The following is a 24,481-nucleotide window of genomic DNA, read 5'->3' as shown; positions in this document are numbered from 1 at the left end:
CAGGGTTGTAGTTGGGCCAGTACGGCGTACCCCCTAAAATCCAAACTCGTAATGAACATACCGGTAAAATCACCTTTTCAAATCTGTAAAAAATAGCCCACTTTATTGTCCCATGGATTTCAGAAAGAAAAATCAGAAGTGATTTTCTACTTGTTATCTCATGGTACATCTTGGAACTAATATAAGAGTTGGGAGTTCGACATTTCAATTGTGGCCGAATGTATAATACATGTTCAGCTGTTGGCAAATTTTGCTGAGTAGCACCTAAGTTTTTTTCCCAACTACAGCACTGTATATAGTGCAAATGCCTAAGTTTTTAATCAATCTAAGCTCCTCATAAAATCATACAGGCCCCAACTCCACAAAGAAAGTCATCTCTCTTCCCGGAAGATATTTTATTCAAGTGTATACAGGCTTAATCCATTCATTTTAAATATCAGGCCCAGGTTAATGATGAGAACAGCAAAGCAAAGATGAGATATCATAAAAAAGCATTACTTTATGAAACGAGACATGAAGTTCAATGAGCTGATTTCAGTGACAAAAGATGTCATGAAATAGCAATGGTACAAGTAGTAACTGAAAAGCAAAACTTGTGTTGAAGGTTTTGCAATTGATAAAATTTATTAATTTTGGCACTCAATAAGTTGGGCTGCAGACGACTAACAACATAGGCAATTACCACAGACATTAAGGATAAATAACAGCTAAGTATTTCAGACTTAAATAAAACCAATTACATTTCATTTATAGTCAATTCTTGATCAATACAGAGGGGATTGGTTCACAGTACACACTAATGCACCAAAATTGGCAAACGAAAATGAAGGCATTTAACAACATTTACTTTAAAGTGTGGTGCAATCCAAAAGTTTGCCAAAGAAACAATAAATGACCAAATGCCAGTTGTTGCAAACCCTAGCAATAATAAATTGATCACAATGAGCCTACAACAGGGAATTTATATTGAAATAGCACGCAACATATTAGATGGTACCGAAACTCAAGTGAGGAAATTTATTGAATGATTTACATTTCTCACTTGAACTTCGGTTACATATATGTAACCCACTGAAAACGATATTTTTCACCTATATACTCCTAAATAGTTAATTCATCACTTTTTACACATTACATAACGTATTAAAGAGTATAATGTCATCCACAGCAATAAAAATATGCTGAAATTTTTGCTCAAATCATTAAGTACCCAGACGGTCACCTATACTTAATACGCCCTTCACTTCATGGGATGCCACGAGAATAAGAATTAACGTGGTAAAATTTCCATCCAACATATCCTTGAGGCCCTCCTCTGACAGAAAGAAAACTTTTACCTGATTTTAATACCCTTATACATTAAAATAAATACTTATTTTAAATAACATTTCAATTTTTGAAAAAACTGCACCTCCTTGAGTCAGTATCAAAAAGTAGGCAGTGTGATCTGCTGTTTTTCAAGCATTCAACATGAATACATTCAAGTAGATAAAAGTGTACATACACCATGGCTTACAATCCATTACATTAACGCAATCAGTTACCTCAAGTATTTACATTTCAGGAAATACACGTGTTCAGAATGGCACAGTCACATTTATTTTCAATAAATAAAAAAAACTGCCACTGCAATGAAGGCACATGCTACTTCAAATGCAATAATTTGAAATAGATATAATTTTTATTGGAATGAAGCACTAATTTCCATAGGTTATTTAGTATAAAACTTCACATGAAATGCTCATGCTTTTATTAAATGTTGCCATGAGATTTATCACATTTTCCTTTATTATAAAAGTTTTAACATGATATATTGAATAATAGATAGAACTTTATCAGTCTAACAAATATTCTAGCATCAAAAAGTGAAATTTAAATGCTTATTTATCATAACAGCTCTGTAAATGTTTGTTCCATACGAGTGTTTGGTTTCTTAACCAAGTAATTCAAAACTTAAAAAGAAAATAACAAGGATTATTAACGCTAAGCCAGCAATTGTTATTCTATACACCACACGTGAAAAGCAGACCTAATGAAAGAACTATATATACATTTTTTTCTCTAATCAAGTTTTACTTACAAGAATAAAATATTATTCTCCTCATACTATTAACATCATATTCAACAACCTTTTTACATATTTTAGAGTATTCGTCACCATTCTGATATGATGCCAGCTGACTGCAAATGCTCCCCAATTCAAATGCCACGGCAAGATCTCTCGGATTAGGGCATATATTGGAAGGAATCGACAAAAAACAGGGGCCCACGCCAATGTCTATAAGAGAGCAGCACCACCTTCATAGGAAACCACCAGCATACAAAGAAATCAAAGGAGTACTCAAGGCAGGAAAAAAGAATCCTTTCCCAAGGCTTAGCATGAGAGCATGGTCCATCGTCAGTTCACCCTATTATGCAGCAGCCACCTGAGCCGGCTGTATGGTGTTGTCTTTTGCTTCCATGTGGTCTTCATGGGATGGAGGGCTGACTGATGATGCTCGCCGATCGTCATCCCCCTCCTGCTGCCTTTCCACGCCTAACCCCGGGCGAACACTATCCCCCAGCTCTCTGCGTGCCCCTCCCCTCCCCCTTCCCCTGGGCTCCGTGTCAGGGGGTGGCAGAATGGGGATGGCAGCACGAGGTCTCTTCTGGGGCGTGGCCCTCGGCGCGGCAACCTGGCTGTGGGTGCTGTAGTACGTGATGCCACCCTGGTACATCTCGGGAGGGGGGGCAGGCTGTGCCTTGACAAACAGACACCAAAATTAGGTCCCATAACAAAATACATATCACCTCTGTATTAAACCATTTCTAATAAAACCTGATGAATTTACATCACTACAAGCTCATCACCTATTAGGCAACAGGGCCACTCAGAGGAAGTGTAGAATCTGAAATATATACTTAGGGGTTCGATATTGTCTGACAATGCAATATGAGTAAAGATATAATTATTTTTATGCCTACTGAACCATTTCAGTCTACTTCACTGCAGAGAATACCACTGTCGAGATAAGAAAAATGACTTAACTTTCAAGCAACGCTTTGAGATAGACTAAAAAGGTTTGTTTGGAAAACAGATGACTATAGAGCGTTCCACATTTAGCTGACAGTATGGGCTCTTATGGAGAATCTTTCTCATTTTAATCTCCATAAGGTCGGGAGCGCAGTGTAGTCAATAACAGCACGAAAATTAATGTTGCCCTATGCACTGATTAAAAATTGCATTCTAATGTAGAAAGAGATGCTGCATTCATTGGTGCCGATAGTTTTTCGATAAAAATTCTCACAAAAGGTATAAAAAAACATTTCCTTAAATTTCCATTAGAAATGTGTATTTTTTTACTTTATCATCTTCCCGCAATTGTTGCCCGACTGTTGTCTGTATTGAATTGAATCTTTTGCACAAAATTCTTCATACTATTTTCTCTTTGAAGGTTTTCACCAATTTTACAGTGATTGAGTTAAAATATTGTTATACCGACGTAACACCCTTTAGGGCAAGAACATTTTGATTTTTGCAAGTTAAAAAGTAGCCGCTTACTTACTTACGTCGTAGGTCCGTATGTGCTGCATATAAAATTGGAAGAAAACTACAAAGTTATTTTTGGTGAAAAAATCATTAACTTATATCGCTGCATCTTTTGGAGTGAACAAGTGTTAAGTGGTCTGCTGAATTTGAGAGTTGTGAAGAATGTTTTACACTTATCTCTGCTGTAACACACCCAATCACCATGTCTGATACAAAGAAGAGGAGAAAAGGTGAGAAGCTCAGAAGCCATGAAAGACAGTTGGTTCTCAAAGTCTTCTCGTACTTTAGGAAATCTCTCAGCATTAGTGAGACCTACCGAGAAACTTCGAAGGCTACACTGACATGAATTTCAAATAGACTATGGATGGCTTTTCAAGTTGGACGTTCCATGGTTCATCTTTGGAGTAAAGGAGAAGAGTAGTAACAAGAATCCGCTACTACTTATTCCTGATGGTCTATTCAGTTTATCCTTGAGTTTTTATTGATGCTCTCCACAAGATTAAGGCACATATGAATGCATAGAAGTAAGGTATCAATAAGGTCATCTTTCTTACGGCACACGTCTTACAGCTTATGTCCGTGAAAATACAGGTTTTGCTTACATTAAATTTTAATTATAACATTGAAAAGCCAATTATCCATCTGATATAACCGTAGTCTTATACAACATCAACTTTCATGTAATACTAGCCAGAGCCAAAAAATATTGCATAATATGGAAGGAATAGAAATTTTGTCACTTTCAGAAGTGGCGATAAATTTTATTATCCTTCACTTTATTGTTATTTTTTACATTACGGATTATTCATTATTCAGCTTGTGCATTGAATAAGCACATACATAAAATAACAAAAGACTTTTCCTTTTATATTGCAGCAAAGGTATTTTAGTTTATGCTAAAAAATTTCTTAATTTACACCGTCTTTCGTGCGATCCCAAACTCCTTTTCGAACTACACCATTTAGGTGCACTATTGTGTGTGGTTGCATACGCTGTCAAGATGACTGCTGGCAGAGTGGAAGCTTGGCAACAATGTTATTCATAAGGCCCGTACTGTAAACTAAATGTGGAACGCTCTATATCAACCTGTGACGTCATCGCCTAACCAGTCCATGAATGATGAATTAATAGAAATTTCAATATAGCTTCTAGGAAGACAATGAAATCATGCAGAATTAATCATAACACTACTTCAGAGAGATGAGAAAAGGGGAATTTGATGATATTTCCATCCAATATGACCTTTGGTAGCAATGGCCCAAAACCAAAAGTACATATGAATGCACAGAAATAAGGTCATCTTTCTTACGGCACACATCTTACAGCTTATGTCCGTGAAAATACAGGAACCTGTATTTTCACGGATATAAGCTGTAAGATGTGTGCCGTAAGAAAGATGACCTTATTGATACCTTACTTCTATGCATTCAAATCTGCCCTCGCACCCGTACCCATTCTCCACATAGAGACTATAAATTGAATTGAATACGAGAGTAATGTATTCATTGTAATAAAAGTGGTCAGCTCAGGATGTGTCTAACAGAGCAAGTTTCACTCTGTACTTTAGCAAAGAACTTATTACACCTACAAGGTAGCAAAATGTTGTAAGAACAAAACCATGTCTAGATTTGATATCTTTTCAATGAAAAGCTCTAAAATAAGTAATTGGATACTACTCAGACAGTATACAATTATGGTAAACATTTTTTGCCCGTACGTCTAAAATAAGAATATAATCATCTGTATCCCATATACTCACTGAAGGAAATTTCTCCACTATCAGCTTTCAAATGTACTTTTGCACTTTGATTCAAATTGTATGATTTCTCTCTTGTTTGTATTGTATATGTACATTCTGCTGCCTCTTAAATCCAGGGTATTTCTTATTACTGTGTCCTCACATGAGGTGTTTTAATTGACGACATCTACCACAATTATTATTGTGCTACAGATGAATAAAGATATTATTATTATTATTATTATCTTTCTCATTACAATCACCAAAAACAAAAAAGTGATAAAAATGACTCCAGTGGAACCTTGAATCGTATCTAGACAAAAAGACACAGACTTATAACTATTAAAGTCCCAATGGTTCATAAAAGGATAATCATGATATAGACCCTCCTATTTTGGGCAACCTACGCTCAATTGATTTAGCAAGATGCTGGCCCCCTGGGGCATGATCACCTTTATTTAAAAATGTGAAGTAATGCATCGAATGCCCATGGCAATGGAATCGAATTTCTGTAACAATGGATGATTGAAAAGAGTGAGTTACCATAACGAAAAGTACAGAAAACTTTGTTAATCCACATAAATATTTAATGTGCGGCTAGGTTTCAGCGTGATGTCATCATCTGGTACAGTGCCACGTCCAAACTTAGGTCGTACATATTATGCGGTAAAAATCATTGTAAATATTTATGTGGAATTACCAAGTTTTCTTTACTTTTCATTATGCTAAGTAGGTTCCATAAAGTCAAGCCTTAAACAACTACAGTCGGATCCGGATTTAAGGTCTTCGCATTTAGCGTTTATTTTTTTGGGTACCGATTCATTCCCTATTAGGACAATGTAAAAATTATCCGTATCTAGTGTTTCCGCATTTTGCGTTTTTTTGCATTTATGGTCGTAAAAATTTGTCCCGCTCAAGATTTTTTTGCCCGATTTAACGTTTTTTCATGACGGTTCATCCAAATCTTCGAATTTATGCTCATCAACAAGAACAGTCTCATGAAAGTTTACCAAGAGTCGATAGAATCTACCGGGGAATGCTTCTTCAACTGCTTTCTTCCGCGAGCGCAGCGCTGCGACCTTCAACTCGCAAGTTGGTTGATTTGTCTTCTCGTAACGTTTCGCTCCCCTTCTGATCCAAACACCAGGCACTTTTTGTATCAGATCCGATCTAATGGAGCAAAGTCATCCCTTAATAACCTCGAACTACCTTATCCTTCACTTCTTGAACTTGACTTCGATGATACGTGACGACTGATGACACAAGTTATCCTCCGAGGGCCGCTACAATAATGGTTTTCTCGCTATGTTTTCAATGGATGACTTATGCCCCTTTCAACTCTACTCTCAACAGGCAGTCCATTGTTAGCCCAATATTTTTCCAGTCGGCTACTTTCTCTTTTCAAAAGAGGAGGCCCAATATCAATTGCGCAGTTCACTCGAAGATTCTTTCTATAATCCATTCCAAGGTCAGTTTCCACGGAGGAACAGCGAAAGAACAGAGGAAGTGTTTCCCCTGTCATGACCGTGAGTGAGAGCATTCTTTCCCTACGGAACAACATTATTTTACATCGTAATTTAGATATCCCTGAGCCAATTTATCGACATGCGGCTGGTTAATATCGCTGTCGATTCAAAAATATTTATCTGGTGCTAATTAATGTCAAAAGAGAATGACAATCGGAGTTTTGACGAACTATCACGGTCCATGACTCTAAATAACTCGCTCATGCTGGAAAAAAATCACCGCATACTCATGGTAGAATAGATGAGCATGGAAAAATACGAAAATCCGGCAGGTATCCCTAGGTGGTTGACTTCGACATCATAACCCTGACGAAATTGCCAAACTCCAGAGGCACTGACAATTTTTCGGATGAAATCCAGTTCTGTTGAAGATTAAACCTTTTCACTTAACAGAGTTTAGCTAATCGTTATTCAAGGTCCAACCAAATTTTACTAAAAGCTGCCGAGAAACAAGGCGAGTCGGAGTCAAGGTGATCAGCGCGCCACGTAAGCAACTCTCCCGGCTCCATTCGACCTGCATAAGGCCGCGGATATATGACAACGAATCTGGCGTTATCATCGAGTTGAATCACCATCGACTTGTACGCATACTAAAATAAGATTCTACTTTTTTGGATGACCTCGAAATCCAAAATGTGCTCATAGGAGGCTTTTTAAAGGCTCATAAATCCCTTGTTTCGCCGAGGCAACAGAAAACGTTAAGTTGGCAAAATTCCAGAAAACCTTCCTTTTACTACATATTCGGTAGTTGAGAATTCGGGATTAGCGATCTTCTGCTGTCCCTTTATTTCACTCATTCCTCATGATTTTTCGAGTACCTACTTACACCTTTTCTTATTATATTAGAAATGCTATACAGGCATCCCCCGAGTTACGTATGCCTCGACTTACGTAAATCCGTACTTACGCAAGTGATAACCGTACTTCAAGTGATTACGTTAATTTTCGAATGCGAGCGCGTTGAAGTAATTATTCGCTCGTATACTCAATGGCAGAAAAAATTTCGAATAGTTATCGAGTTTTTTAAGTGCTAAACAAAACAAAGTAACCCATTTTTATCATTCCTCGAAGGAATTTTCATTAATTTCTGTAGAAAATCGCTTTTAAACCCCAAGTCAATAAATAACATGAAAATTAGCAGTTCTAGTGATGGAAGTGGTTGCGCCCACTTCTGTACGATACAGCTTGTCACGCAGCGTACACACCCGAACTCCGACTTTCAAATATTTAAAAATTGTATACTTAAGCTTGGACATTTCCATCTGTGGAAATAAAAGAAAACAAAGTTCGAGCCGAAATCTTTTTGCGGAAAGGAATTGGTTAGTACCCGCGCCAAGGCATTGAAATTTTAGGCAAAGAACGCTACGAAAAAGTGAAGAAAAAGTTGACAGACGATATTAATTGCGTACTTGTTTACATATTTCTGGCGATTGGGTAGCCGTAGTGTATTTTGCAAAGATTTCTTTAAGCTGCATTTTCTCGTTCTCTCATATTGTGTGCCAATATAAATGAATACTGCATCATTGAAAGCTTTTCCCCACTAACTTTGTTGCAAGTTAATGACGGAGTTAGCTGAATAAAAGCTCACTTTTAATTAGCTTCATGCATTGGAAATACTCTTCTATGTTTCAAGCGAAGTAAATATTCAAATGATGATACTTTCACGTCATTTTATTGAGATGTGAGAATATGAAAGTATGTTTGCGTGCGTGAAAGATTACTGTGGCAATGAAACCGCCAGATTCATCAATCTACGTAATATATAAAAGGCAGAGGATATAATGATTGTAAGTAAGTACAAAATATGGGCCCTTAGTTCGCAGTATAACATAATGAATCAATTTAAGTATTAAGTTTAGTAATGTAGCATTGAGATACCGTACTTTCCCGAATCCACGCGATCGGTCAACTCGGGGAATAATATTACGCATTTTGATTGGCAATGCTCGAGAGGAACTCTCAGACTATATTAATGTTATTGATTTTTTCTCTAATAACGTAAGAATACACGGAAGAGTTAATGAATATCGCAGTGAATTGAATGAAACTCCACCGAGAATGTACCGCAAACTTCTCCGCTGAGAATTTCACCGCACCGATCGAAATCTCTAGAGCACTAATGCAAATGTTCGACTTACGTAAATTTCGACTTACGCAGAGTCTGCCGGAACGCATCCCTTACGTAACTCGGGGGATGCCTGTAGTCACCAACATGTCACTTTTACAGAAAAAATTCTAAATTTCATCGAGACCACTGAAATATGCATAAAAATGGAATCACTAATGTCCATAATAATAATCTGCGTGGGAATGCTTTTAAGTTGATGTTTATTAGAATTTTCTTAAAATATTTCATTAAAACAATTGTCATCCTCTCATTACTTACTTTTACTACCCATTTTTTTAGCTGATTCCTGAAAAGTATTATCCAACCTTCATAGGGCAGAGAACATTTCATTAAAGAATTTTTTGCTGCATTCAGCACCTTTTAGTTACTTAAAATAATATTTTTTATTCATAAAAAGCCATTCCAATCATTACAGACCCTAAAACCTGAAAAAAATGGCAGGTCCTCATTTAGTGTTTTTCCGCATTTAGTGTTTTAAATTTTGTCCCCCCTGAAAAACCTTAAATCAGGATTCTACTGTAATTACATAGAGTGAGTTACATTTTCACCCTAGTTATTCAACCTTTTGAGAATTCATCCCATCGTCAAAAACTTGGGTTTGGGCCTGCTTGGTTTTCAACTACAATCGTTAAGCACTGAACATGGCCAAGCCACAATATTTTTGTTAGCTTCATACCTACACTTAAACTCTCTCATTTTCTTAATAGCTTCACTCTGAATTGCAAAGGTTCTGGCCTCAAGATTATTTCGCTCAACATTTTGCAATCTTACAACACAAAAAGAAGCGCAGCTGATGAAATAGGGCAAATCCACTTACCACTTGAGCAAATCCTGGGAAAGGAGGGTAAGGGGCAGGAGGGTATTGGGTGGGAGGTGGAGGAGGTCCATAGTTGATGAGTGATGGGTTTGGTGCTATGTACTGAGGGGGAGGGGGTGCAGGTGGCACCACTGGGCCGGGCGGCGGGCGGGGAACAGGCGGCGCCGCAAATATCCTCGGTGGCTGAGCCCCGGGCCTAGGCGAGAGGAAGCCCCCCGTGGCGTCGTGGGCAAAGTTGGGTGGGGGCGGTGCAGGGGGAGGGAAGGGTGGAGCGACGTAGTTGGAAGGGGTGAGCAGCTGAGAGTGTGGAGGCGTGGGCAATGCCGTTGGGGGAGGGGGAGGCTGAGGGGGCGGAGGGAGGACGGCATGCGGCATCTCCTGGTACACTGCCTGCTGGGCATAGCCTGAAAAATCAAACGAGAGAGCACACAAACGTTAATCCACCGTAACCAGGGTAACCACTGAAAAATATTAGAAAGAGACAAGAAGGAAGGCACAATGAGAAATGCAGACTTTGAAGTCTTGTTTCCACCAATCTTATACCCAGATGCATCAAGACCATCAGCTTACCAATTGCAGTATAAAAATATTCTCAAATGCAAGCACACATGGTGAATTGTGCGAAAATTCCGCGGAGAAAAAAAATCATTCGCCTTGACTGGAACTCAAACCCTGGATTCCCTGATTTCTGGTATAAATATGTATGCTTAAGATGGTTAAGCTACCAAGACATCCATTCCCCTTGGAGGAAATATGCGTAGTATACCAGACCAGATGGTCAGGACTGCTGACCATATTATGCAACCAGCAGTCCAAATCGCGCACACTGCACCAAAGTCCAAACTTTGAACACTATAGGTGTTCTCTCTTGGTGTGAAAGTTGTGGAAAATAGTGTGAAATTAGTGATACCACAAATTTTGAGAAAATTCCATAGAGAAATTTGGTATGCCTGGTATTGTCCCCCAATTTCCTCAGTGGGGAATGATGCCTCGGTAGCTTATTTGGCCATTAGAGGGATCTAGGTTCAAATCCTGGTCAAGGCGAATGATTTTTTCTCACAATTCTTTAACATGCGTGACTCCTTTAAAGTTATGACCATGGCTAGTCCTGGCAATTACACACGGTGAATTAAGAGTCTATTTGGTTGAGAGTGTTGCTCACACCTGAACACCATTCTGTTCTCTCTACTTAAAAAAATATATGAAGCCAAGTTAACTACTCAAATGAAATTAATAGATCGCAAAAATGTTACATTTACTTCCTGTAACTTGTGCCCTCCCCTCCATGATACCTTCTGTAATAAGCTAAATCATCAAATTTTAAATTTTAAGAATGCATATTTTTCTGTTAATTAATGAAAATTTTTAAACATTAAGTTTACCCCCAAAAGAAAAAATTACATTAACAGAAACACTTTTTTATTTATTTTCAATTTTTCTATGATCCGAAAATACATGATTTATAAATAACATTAATTATGTACGGACATAATTTAATATGTAAATTGCCACTTGATATCAACTTAAATTATAGCACTCCAAAAATAATATCAACAAGACACTCATGAAAATTGTAATTACTTTAAAAATATGTACTTCACAGGCATCAATTTTGGAGTTCCTCTAATTTCAGTCCATAAATAAAGGAAGTGATGAAGTGTACAGCAGAATGAACGAGAAAAACTATAATTTCAAAAAGATATGCACATATTGAAAATCATGTGGAGATAGCCACAGTACTTGATGATGATTAATAAAAATTGCTCATCATCGCTATGAAAAGGTTTTTAACGTGAATAAAGCAAGATTGAAAAATATACGTAACTCGCACCATGGAGCACACGCAACACTTGGATGAAACCCAGCAAAGAAACAACCCGCTCGTCATATCCATGCAACAAAACCCCCTACAGCAAAGTCATAGGTTTTATGGTCCCAACAAATTTGTTGCATGGAGGCTTTACACTACACTGTTAAGTGCTTGATCTCTCAATGTAAGAGGCCATAATGTGCTGCCTTCAGGCAAGTCGGATTTAAATAATTAAATCCTTGCAACATAATTTATCATGCTTCAAGAATAGAAACTTAAGCTTTCCACTACCCAACATAATTGTTTTTTTCCTGTTATGGACAATAAAGTGTGAAAGTGTGGACTTCCCAATTTAGTTTCAAAACTCCAGAATGCTTACAGATATTCTCACCATTGTAGCCATTAGTATGCACCGTTCTAAGCAACTTACCAGTATTATCATAATAAGTAGGCCTAGGATAGGAAGCAGGACTTATCGTTGTTTGAGGTGGTGGCGTGGGGACTACGGGAGAAGGATTCGTTTCTGGAACAGATCTTTGTCGCTGAGAGGAATACCGCCGAGGACGGTTTGCTGCTCCTCCGTCCTGCTGCTGCATTCTTGGGGGAAGTGTAGACTGTTGCTGCCTCCTCTCACCAGAGGGACGGAATGAAGCAGGTGGCGGGTTTTTAGAGATGCCTAATTGAAAAAAAAGACACAAATGTTACAGTTGAGGAGGGTCCCAAGTCTTACATCATAGGGGGCCATCCAGTGAAGGCAAATCAGCTTTATAAGGAATCACTAGATTTAAGAAGTCTAATTCTAATTAATATGGAGAGACAAAATATACTAGAACAAAATTCACTAATTCTTGATTTACTTTGTGGTATTCCATTATAAGTTTTCCTGGATATCAGACAATTACTTATACCACTTATTTTGGTATTTTTTAAAAAACAAGCGGTACAAGTAATTGTCTGATATTCAGGAAAACTTAAAATATACTAGAGCAAAACAGATTTTAGAGAAGGCTAGCATACCATTTAAAGCCAGGAACTTAACACATATCTATTAAACCTGAAAAGTGGTGAATAAAATTGAGAGAAAGCAATGTAAAAACCAGAGTCCTAGCAGATCAAAAGCCACAAATTTCTTACTCCAGCGGTGAAAGACAAATTTAGGTATTTCTCAATTTAAAATAGTAAAAAATAATATCAGATTTATGAAATGATTTATATGTAAAGGCCATTACACAGGTAAGTGAATAGCCTGTGGATATGGTGATGTTGGGTTGACAATTGTAAATTGCCTTGGCACTGCTTATTTAAAGTGTCACATGTGGGGACCATGTAAAGTGGTAAAAATTAAGCCAACCAACCAGTAAGTATGGAGATGTGTGGCTACGGCAAATTCTTATGGCACTGAGAATTCAAAGCATAATATGTAGGGGCTCTGAAAAGTGGGAAAAAAGTCACAGAAAATCTGTAAAAACAGTAATAGTAATAGTTTTTTAAATATTCTAAAGTAGCTCGACTTTCATGGTCAGGAGTTAACATGTTCCCTGCAACAGATTTTTAGACCAATTCACTCAGTGCACCCAAGTGTTTCACTTTTTCCTTTAGCTCTCTTGGATCCTTTCCATCTGAGTTTTCGCGTGCATTCAGCTACATGTGCTGTGTTGGTCACTTCATATATAAGAGCGGCACTGAAGTATCTGTGATCAACGGCGTGCCATGAGAGGCCAAAGAAAGGGGCTTATTCTTCGTTCAACATGACCAAAGCAGGGTGAAGATGAAGTACGCATTTCTTCATTATGATCGCAGAGGCAGCGAACCCGTTAAAAGAAAAATACATTTATTTAACAGCTGTAACTACTTCATTGAGATCAAATATGATGACACTTTTCGGTACTGCAGACTACAGAGATAATTTCCCTGATAAACAGATCCTCATATCAAAAGATATACGAGGTGTCACTATTTTATCAAAAGATACCAAGAATCAGAAATATTTGCCTGCTGAGATTTCTTTTACAAGCACCTTCCCGCCCCGCGGGTGATGCCACACTGTATTCCAAATTAAAGGTGCATGCTTGCCTGAATTATTTTTCCTCATACTTCATTCATTATGCAAAAATATTAGCTGTTTTTTTTTACCTCCAGACTTATTGGCAACACTCAAAGTCATTGGCATCCAAACGCCACGGAGTAATTACTGTTACTTCGGGGTCCTTACATACGACAGAAAGCTCGAAATCAGTCAGTGAATTTGATAGTTTATCCATAAATAAATACATCTTTTTCCTTACGCAAGGAGTAATTATGACCGGTCAGTCAAATTTTAGATAAAGAATAAATTTCTCACAGTGCAAGTCATATTTCTGCAGTGTGATGCCCCAATCCCGCCAAAAATATGATCTCGGAACCATGGGGGCAGGTAGAAATTAAGGCTAGGGGGTTTAGGAGCAACTAGTACTAGGGGGTATGGAATATGGGAGGTGCGAGTGCCCTCACCCAGAAATTTTTTAAGATAAATGGTCTAAATTGTGAGTTTTACCGCTTTCTGAGGGATATATTTATTAATCCTTACACTATTCTATAAGTAATATTTATCCAATTAAGTAAAATTGATCAAATTTTAAAAAATTTTCTGAGGTCTGAGGGGGAGGTTTATCCCCCATCCCCCCCCCCCCCCCTCGCTGTGCCACTGCTCGGAACACATGAAGATATCATGATCACACACACCAGAAAGATAGCGACAGATCACATGTAAAATAATTTTATTTCACACCATAAGTGCATAAACATTTTGTCAACACAGTGGAAGAAGGCTGCACATTCAAGCACCGCAACATGCATATCAAAATATAACTTAAATGATGTCACGTTTTTTTCCTCAAAATTTAATGCATTTAGTTCCGAAAATGTGAAACTTTGCAATGATTATCCAAGTAACTGCTAAAAAGCATAACAATTAAAAATGAATAAAAAGTTACTCGCATAATATTTATGAATTTTGGCAAAAGTGAAACAGCAAAATTATCATCATTACAGCTTTAAGCATCAAAATAATAACTTTTAAATGCAATTATAATAAAATTTAAAGAGGTTGCAATCTTCCAACCAAATGATCAGTCCATAAAACATCCGATATAATTTACAAGTTGGAAAAGCCCACATTTCTAGAGATAGGCGAGGATAGTAACACTAATTCTAAATTCACTGCAGTCATTGGTGCAGCCGGAGACCATTAGGACCAGTCACATTAATTCATTTTCTAACGAGGCAATTTGCATGCTCCTTATTATTATCATTACCCCTGATTTAAATGAACTTTATTTATATTGAGTTTCAAAATTGTGCTTCCTGCTTCAGAATTTTTTTTGATAGTACTGTGATACAAGGGTAGGACAGGGCTACAGAAAATAAAAGGGTAGGGTTACAGAAAAATTCGAGAGCTTGAAACTCATGGTTTTCTCTTATCAAATAAGGTGAATATCACTTAATGACAAGACTCATACTAGACATCAGTCTATTTCTAGATGTGATGAAAATGCTGAAAAAGTAGACACCACTGTGATGCAAGACCAATAACTGTCTTTTGAAGAGTAGTAATCTTTGGAATTTATAAATGTGGAATACTATGGAGCTTGGTTCACCGAATTTTGTCTGACGCTTTGAAGTCACTGCAATTTTGTCTGACGAGAAAAGTCAACGCAAAATTTGTGCCTTGTATCCCGACTGACTAGCAAGACATATGTTTTCCAGTCATTAACAGTGAGTAGTCATAGTGCTGTGGTGCACACCCCAAAATCAGCCTTAAATCCGTTGAAAGCCTCATTTTTGTCTTTCCCTAAAATAAATAATCAATTGACATAAAATGACAAGAAATGCACGTGTAAAAATATGCGAGAAGGCTAGGGCGCTCGGAATGCTGTTTTGAGGCTTGAAAAAGGTAGCATAAAAAAGACAACAACGAGACCATTTCCAAGGAATTTCCACAGAATTTTCAACTATGAAAATAACCACCATCAATTTCAGCCAATAAATTTTTAGCAAAAGAATCATTCCTCCAGCAACAGAGGACACAAATTATAGCAGAAGGGGCAGATAATTTACTTCAATTTGGGGGAACATTTCTCCGTGAGGGCCAGTTTTGGAGTCATATTTAGTAGCGCATAGCAGCAATGTTATGAGGAATTTTTGATAAACTCTACCCTTAAAGAGATCCAAACGGATAATGAGAATAGGCTGCCACCCAAATCAGCCAAAAAGACTACTCGTTTCCATTCAACCAACCACAGATTACCATTTTACCGGAGGCACAACGGTACACTTAGAACCAGCAGCCATTCAAACAAAACAAAAGTAAATCTTAGAGTAGGGGCTGAAGATCCTTGGCATGAACTCACTATTATGTTATTCAATAATATGCAGCTCATAGGTTTTAATTCCACAGGAGTGTAACACAGCTACCTGGGCAGCCTTTCTTTGTTCACTCACATAAGGCAACATAACTGCACTCTAATTGTTAGCTAACCATGGCCAAGCAGGTATGTAAGAGCCTTTGAAAGATGCAACTCTAACCACACCTAAGCGAGCAAATCAGGATGCATTATGGACTTAACACTTAATCTGAGCGATTACTGTATTTCTCCGAATATAGTCCCCCTCTGAATATAAACCCCCCCCCCCTTATTATGAGGCTTCAGTTTCGGGAAAAGTTTTTAAGAAAATGCGTTTGAATCTAGTCCCCCCCTTTACTTTTACCACAGGCATTTTTTGAAAAAAAGGGGGGACTATATTCAGACATATAGAGTTGCACATTTCATGGTAGAATGATTCCACTGAATGCAAGCCGTATAATGTAAGCATGGACAAAAAGTATAAGCCAATTATGGGTGTACTGCTTTGTGGAATGAACTTTTAATGCTCAAACATTTATTCCTTCACCTGAGAATACCATCAGGACACAGACTATACTATGCAATTCTCTATGCCATTATTCAAAAGATGCATAAAAAGTGTTTTGTCCAATGGAATGAAGTTAAAACACAGGTGCTAGAGTAGATGAAGGCTACTTTGAATGTGCCTATGAGAGTAACGCATAAAAATAAATCCAAATTAAAAATTATACTAATTCCCCATATCATACTTGGCAAACACGAGAGGTTGATGTTGGCAAAAAAATTCAGCAACTTGGACCACTTCCACTAGGAAAGAGAAGAAAATATGGGGTATTGAGGAATATATATACAGGCGGTCCCCAACTTTCGTACACAATGCGTTCCCGAAAACTTGTACGAAAGTCGAACCATTGACTACCATACTAATTAGGGGTTACGTTCCAAAAGAGCGGAATATACGTACTAAAACCTTTTTTTTTTTCACGGAATTCATTTCAATTGACTTAATTTTAAAAATATGTTAATAAAACTCTTCAAATCATCTAATTTCTTTCGAAAATACGCAGAAAATGCAAATTAAAAAACAAGAACTCCGTTGGCTATCGAGTGAAACTTCCTCTTGGCGTTTAAGTTGACATTCCACTTATTACGTCCACTATAAATAAAAAGACATATCAAGAAGCATAACAAAATGTAGTTGTTGAACCCCCACTCTGGATACCTTTTAATTTTTACACCAAAATTCGACATTTGGCATGTGACATTCGTGATCGCGTATATTTCGCATGTTATTCAAAAAAAACAAGAGACAAACAGAATTCGGGTGATATTTCGTGCAATATCGTTGCTGAAGGTGTACATGAATTAAACAGCACTCAAACGAAAAAACACAATTAGAAAGAAGATCTTACTAGTTGTATTGAAAGCTATTTGATGATGTCTAGTCAACTTCTTTTGAAAAATATCTTCAATGAAGGCTTTCTTCTTCTCTTGATAAAGGAGCCTATAGCAGGCAGTCTCTCTCCCAAATAAATCACCTAGATTAGAGTCAACTACCAACAATTCCCTTCATTACATACGTTCGTATTGTTCGCATATACTGCCATTTGAAACAATTGGATGTTGGGATGCGCAATAAACATCGCGGGAACTTTAACAAAATTACAGACCAACGTCCGAAAGTCCGAATTTAGCATACGAAAGTCAAGTAAAAGGTGTCAATTTTGAACGTACGAAAGTACGAATTGTACGAAAATCGAATGTACGAAAGTCGAGGACCGCCTGTATGTTAGTTGTGACTTACCAGTAGGTCGACTCCCACCTCGCTCCTCCTCCTCCTCTCCCTCCTCCCCTTCCTCCACTATTGTCATTTTGCCAAAGTTAGTCGTCACACTTTCCGAGACGCTTGGCTCACTCACTGGAGCCACATTCTTCTGCTGCCGAGGAGGAGGACCCCTTGACCTCGGCACTGGGGCTTCCTGCGTCCTATTGAGCCCACCAGGACTTTTCACTTCATTTGCCTGCTGCTTGTTGCGGCCCCTGCCCGAACGCTGCTCACCCCAGCCACGACCTCTCTGCGAGCTACCACGGCCAACACTTCTGGAATTTTCATCTGTTCTCCGGGGCTCACGCAGATGCGACTCCACCTTCTTCACTCCAACCTCCTCCTCTATTCGAGGAGAGGGTGCCAGCGCAGCAGGTTGGGTTGCAGGAGGGACCTCCCGCGACACAACTTCTTCTTCTTCCTCCTCCTCCTCCTCAAACGCTGGACCCTTAGTCTTCTCCAAAGGCATCAAGGGTGGGAACTCCTCTTTATCCTCTGCACCCTCTTCAGGGTCTGTATTCCTTCTGCCAGGCTTCCTACCTTCTTTGCGAGTTCCTTCTCCGCCCCGCTCAGACCCTGTTGATCTCGCATAAGCACCTTCATCCTCCCAATTTCTTGTGTACTTGTTAGGCCCTCGGCTGAAACGAGAATAAACACATACTTAGAGGCTAAACAACATAACATATAATTATCAACTGCTAATCTAATAATGATAACTATGTTTCCAAAACACAAAACACAAATGCCAGCATCAACTATTCACAAATGAAAAATTTTCTAAATTTGATCCCCCATAATTCTAAACATCAATTATACCTACATTCTAAGCAGCCACAATCAAGAAAGTGGATATCACATTCTAGATAGTACAAATACCATGAAATTGGGCATGATTAGAATATCTTTGAACATTTTTCTGCACGTGGTGCACCACATACTATCAGCTGCTTGCCACAATCAATTATGCCTTCCTTGGCCTTTATACCCATAACCACTAACACCTGATCCCTAAAAAGCCCAAAAACAAAATGCTCAAATTTAACAAAAAAAATTAAAAATTTAATTTAATCAGGGTTTCCAAAAACAACTCATCTGTAGCAGTGTGATGCATGGCTGCATGATCACGGCAGCATGCTTGAAAATCAGTAGCAAGGAGTCCTGTATGCATGCATGCAGTGCTGACAGTGCATTTACATTTTCTAGAAGTCGTGACATAACAAAATAGTTTTCTTTAGCAACAAATTTTTGTGCAAATTCAACTGTTACAAAGTTCTTCTCAGGGGTGTAAATTTATAGTGTCAATTCCTTTATTGTACAAAACCTTATTTCAATGCACAGAGAAGTTATTAATAAAATAGTGTTCCAAGTGGAGCTACCATTTTCCGAGCGTTAAAAGCCTAAGCTTTCTTCATGCTACACCCGATAAAAAAACTGCTAGTGAGAGGATGAATTCCTGTTGATATGGAGGAAATGCAGAAATAAATTTTCTCTCATCTTTTGTTTATTTGAGTCTAATTGATTCAGTAATTATCGAGATATAGGCGGTATATACAAGCGGAGAATACACGGTCCTCAACTTTCGTACACCTACAGTTCACACGTACGTTCCAGATTGACACCTTTCACTTGACTTTCTTACACTAAATTTGGACTTTCGAACATTTCGAACATTTCTATATTTTTTTGAAATTCCTGTGATGTTCACTGTGCATCCCAACATTCAACTGTTTCATACAGCATTATATGCAGACATTATGAATGCATATGATTGAGGACAGTGTTAACTTTAATCAAGGTGATTTTTTTAGAGAGAGACTGCCTGGTATAGGCTCCTACATCAAGAGAAGAAGAAAGGTGTAGTTCAGCCTTCATGAGAGAGATTTTGACAAAAAAGTCGACTGGACAAAATCAAATAGCTTTCAATAAACTTAATAAATAAAAATGCTTCTTTCTGATTTTGTTTTTCTGTTTGAGTTCTGTTTAATTCATGCACGACATTTAAACCTTCAGCAACGATACTGCACAAAATATCATCAGAATTCCGAATGTCTTTTGTCTTTTTTGAACAACATGTGAAAGATACGCGATCGCAAAATACGTTGTGACGAGATGTCACCCACCAAGGAATTTTAATGTAAAAATTTAAAGGTATCAAGAGTGAGGGTTCAAAAATTGCATTTTATTATGATGTCTATTTATTTATAGTGAACATTATACGTGGAATGTCAACTTAAACACCGAAAGGAAGTTTCACTCAGTACCCAAGAGAATTCTTGTTCTTTTAAACTTTCAGTTACATTTTCTGCATATTTTCAAGAGAAATTACATAATTTGAGGAAGTTGGTTAATTTATTATCAAACATTTGTTAATAAAAATAAAATCTGTGTTGAAAAAATGTTTTAGTATGTATATTTCACCCTTTCGGAACGTAACCTCTAAATAGTATAAAACTTAATGGTTCAACTTTAGTACATTCCACTTTCATACACGTTTTTCAGGAATGCATTGTGTGGGAAAGTCTGGGACCACCCATACAACACTTCAAACTAATGCATCTTGACTTTTTGCCATGACAGTAGGCATATTGCTCCACTTTCCGGGAGGAAAGGATACGCCACGAAAAATTCCAAACAGAGCACTTTGGCATCCTTTTTTTTCCACATTTTAGTACTTGGTACAACTCCCCTTGGCAGATAGCACAGGAAGTATCATCAGTAACATATTACGCCAAACATCATCATCATTCAAAGAGCTAAAGAATCTCTAGACAAAAATTTTTTAGTGGTTAATATTGGTATCCTTGCACACTTCCTTCAATATTTTATGATGATAAATATTAACCCTTTTACAGCCAGTGGGCCTTTATATCGACCCAGTCTGGTTACCAGCTGATATATGTATTGGCCCAACTTTTTTGACTTATTTCATTTCATGATTCAGCCATTTCACCTGCTACCATTCATAAATACCATCCATAAACCTTTCATGGTTCTAATCTCTATCTATACAATTGGGTAAAAATGAAGATGCATTTAATGAAATTAGGTACTCATAAAAATTTAAAATATTGCAAATTCCAGAGAATACCTTTGGCACTCTCTGCACATTCCACCCAAAATGAGCTGGCAGTAAAGGAGTTAATCCAATCTTACGCTAAAAAAAGAATTTATGAAAACAAGTTGAAGGAGGTAGAACACAATAGAGCCAACTAACCCATAACGCCTCCTTCGCCTGGCACGTGGAGGTCCTTCTTCATTCCTGATATCATATCCATAGATAGCCACAAGCTCTTCCTTTGATTTAGGTGCTTGATCTGCATCGTTGTACTTGTCATGGGACCAGCGATCATCATTTTCTTTCCAGACCTTCTTCTTTTCATCCTTCTTCACTGCAGTCGTACTGCAATATGAACACAACATGCAAGACATCAATGGGTGTTGACTAGAACAAGGTCTTATGGATTTGAAATGGTTCAGTATAAATTTTGGTGCGAGAAACTCAAGCCAAAAAGGGTTTAATTCCAGGAACAAAAGTGAAAGGATTAAAATTTGAGGTTTGATGCCTCTAATTCTCTCAAGAACCATCCCCAGTGGATTTCGTTGGACATAAATAGTTACATTCTTCAGTATTCATATCTGGTTCTGAATTAAATTGCAGTGAATTTTAAAAGCTTGCAGAAAGTCATTTTTATCCATTCCCCATGTAAACACACTATATTTTCTGTACACTCAACTCATCAATTTATTTATTATATATCTAATCCTCTATTCACAATGGTTCCCTACTGGCTCATATGTTCTAATCTGCCTTTCAAAGTACTAAGAGCTCTCACATCAGCCTTCGCCCAGCCTTTTGATGTATATGCTTTAAGGCTGGAAATGCCTTGTAAAGTGTCATGGTATGAGTTATACTTATTTATATAAACCCCATTAATTTCATACTTGCAAATTTGGTCTGTTTCTGGCCTCAGTCAGTTTTCATTTACCCTTCACCTTGGAAGGTTTTCTGCTTGTCCCTTTGTTAATTTCCCAAAGAAGTCCAGTGTCCCCTAGTCCCCAACTCAAACCGAGAGAGATTGTGAGTGACTGACGTAGTTGATATGGTGGCCACTAAAATACATAAATATTAATTTCCAAAACTGTTACAGTTTCTTTAAAAAATTTCCCTATATTTTTCAAATAAATATGTAATGGAACATGGTCTTACGATTGTAAATTCTATTAAGGACTAATCCTAAAATAAAATCAAGTAAATTCACAACACCAAATCAAATTTATGAAATATTGATGAATTTATTTGCTCTAAGATAGCATTCTACGCTTCGGAGTATGTTTCCCATCCAATAATAAATTGCCCTTGCTTAAGATATGCAAAGTTAAAGAGTAAGGCTATGAAAAAGGAGTCAGGAACTTCAATTTTGAAGAAATAATACCACCAAAAATCCAAATTTGGTCAAGTCTGTTGAAGGGTTGAAGAGATTGGTCAATTAGCTGGGATGGGGGATAGAGCCAATGGTGGAGAAGTGATATTAGACAAAAGATAAGGAGAGTTTAGTAAGGTAGATAGATAGTAGATAATCGAGCCATTATTAGATGTGGTTAAGTGGTACTTATCTACTGTCCATGTTACAAGTAAAAAAAAGCATTATGTGACTTGCCTTTGGTCACAATTCATGGCACTGTCCTTATTTATTCGAAGGTGGATGCAGTTATTAAAATCTAACAAATTATAATATTATCATGTTATACAGGACATATATGACACTAGGTGTTTTGCATATCATGCAAGCCTTCACAATAAAGTATCAGATGCATAAAAATGCCCTTTTTAGATTTTGTAGTACCTTCATTCTTCACAATTTTCAATGCATTGAAGGCTGAAGGTTGTGCAACAATTGGTCAAGAGTTCCGATGAGCTAGATGCCATTTGCAGCACAAGAAAAGGTGACATGCCGAGCGATCAAAAGAGCAGAGCAAAACCTGTCACTGGGATGATCCCAGGAAGACTCCTCCTGCCTGAATATCACACGACCTATTTTTTGCCCCGAAGGTGATTGGTACGGAATTTACTTAGATCAAATCAAAAGTGAGAGAGAAAAAAATTTCACTTAACCCAGGCGTAAGTAATGGCATAGTTGTCTACAACATCTAAAACATGAATTGTTTGTGATGAGAAGCAGCAAATATTTTAGCCATGCATCAAGCTTTCCAGCCATCTCCTTCCTGACCTCAAAGAATTGGGCATTTAAATTACTTTTTGCTTTTCTCCAATTTTATTGCAGCGTGTGTGAGGGGATGAAGAATGCACACATATACAATGTGCAAAAAAAGAATGGCAAGACATAATCCTCTTATACAAGAAGAAATAGATAAGCTGAAATGGTAGATATTCCTCATGGGAGGCAGCCAAGTCAAAACAATGGCCATAAATCAACAAATAATTTCAACTAATCTTTTTCCTAAAATTGCTGAAGCCAGTTATTAACATCTATTCAAAGGAGGGTGGGCTAATATATGTATATAAGGTTGATTAAAATTGCATACAAGCTTACCTAACTTCGTCGGAAGCTGTGCGATCATCATGCTCGTAGAAGGTGCCCTTCTTTGGAATATATTGAGGATTTCTTCTATCTTCATCATCATCCAGCTTCTTTTCTTTAGCAGGAGCACTTTCCTAAAACCGTCACAAGAGTGATAGAGATATTTGTAAAAAATAAACCTCACCGACCATTGGTAAACACAAGACAAGGTAATGATAACAATACGTGATGAAAACATGATCGTATAAACAACAGCACCAAAAAACATTACCTGCCCATCCCCTTCTTCTCTTTCTCCCTCGTACAGCTGCTCATCGACAGCAACTTCATCGGAAAGAGCTTCCTGCCCCCCTTCCTCGTCCACTGCATGAGTGCCTTCTTCTTGGGACTCTTCGTCTTCCTCGGCACTCTCATACTCAGATTCCCTAATGCCATCAGCAGCTTCTTGTTCACTGTCCTAATGGGGAAATAAAAGTAAGCAATTTATCCACACGAAAACTAATTATTACCAGCAAATGAAGCGGGACTTATCGTTCCACTGCACAAACGAAGTTCAAATTCAAGCTAATCATAAGATTATTATTTGATGATCCCATAATATTTGTACAAAAACTTAGCTGAATAAATGGTAAGCATCATGAAAGCAAAATAATATAGGACTACCAAGTAATAATAGGCGCTTCTCGTATGTTGCAGAAATGTAGTTGTCAAGAACTATGAAAATTAGCTCATTCACTAATATCGAGTCACGGAGAGGCACTATCCAATATAAGAGTACAATTAACGATTTGAATAATATCACACTGTTCTCAAAAACGTAAACTATGTTGAAAATATGGGTATATTTTTCCCGGATTGAAGTGACACAAGCACAATTTCGGAAATCAAAATTTGTGTTTGGAAGTAGCAAAAGAAGGATTACGAGAAAAACTCGATGAAAAAATAAACATTTGTTACTTACGCCTTCAGATTCTTTTACAACTCCGCTTTCATCACCAGACCCTTCGGATAATTCCTCAGAATCTCCAGACACGCGAGGTTTCCTTCTCCTCCTTTCCGACATTTTGGATGATTGCACAGGAAATTTTCCAGTCACTTGACGGTTTACGCATGGAAATTTTAGAATATATGCTTGATTGAAGTTAATATTTCTGTGACATAATTTATTAATAAATTTATTTTAGCA

General features: G+C 37.6%; 1 protein-coding gene across 3 annotated transcripts; it reads right to left on the bottom strand.

The window, feature by feature from the left end:
* Window positions 1–378: 378 nt before the first annotated feature.
* Window positions 379–24,396, bottom strand: LOC124156561 (protein CASC3-like). 3 transcript variants are annotated; one of them, XM_046531181.1, is made up of 8 exons: window positions 24,257–24,396; window positions 23,567–23,752; window positions 23,308–23,429; window positions 20,970–21,155; window positions 17,735–18,393; window positions 11,979–12,224; window positions 9,739–10,142; window positions 379–2,741 (listed from the first exon to the last, which is right to left on the bottom strand). In XM_046531181.1, the coding sequence occupies exons 1-8, from the start codon at window positions 24,356–24,358 to the stop codon at window positions 2,412–2,414; spliced, it is 2,235 nt and encodes a 744-aa protein (XP_046387137.1). In that variant the 5' UTR covers window positions 24,359–24,396; the 3' UTR covers window positions 379–2,411. The 3 variants fall into 3 exon arrangements, with proteins under 3 accessions (XP_046387137.1, XP_046387138.1, XP_046387139.1); XM_046531182.1 differs by having other exon boundaries at window positions 379–2,735; XM_046531183.1 differs by lacking the exon at window positions 379–2,741 and adding an exon at window positions 4,956–5,474.
* Between the last annotated feature and the right edge of the window lie 85 nt (window positions 24,397–24,481).

The sequence above is a fragment of the Ischnura elegans genome, chromosome 3 (genome assembly GCF_921293095.1).
Source record: "Ischnura elegans chromosome 3, ioIscEleg1.1, whole genome shotgun sequence".
NCBI lineage: Eukaryota > Metazoa > Arthropoda > Insecta > Odonata > Coenagrionidae > Ischnura > Ischnura elegans.
This window is presented reverse-complemented; position numbering and strand designations above follow the sequence as displayed.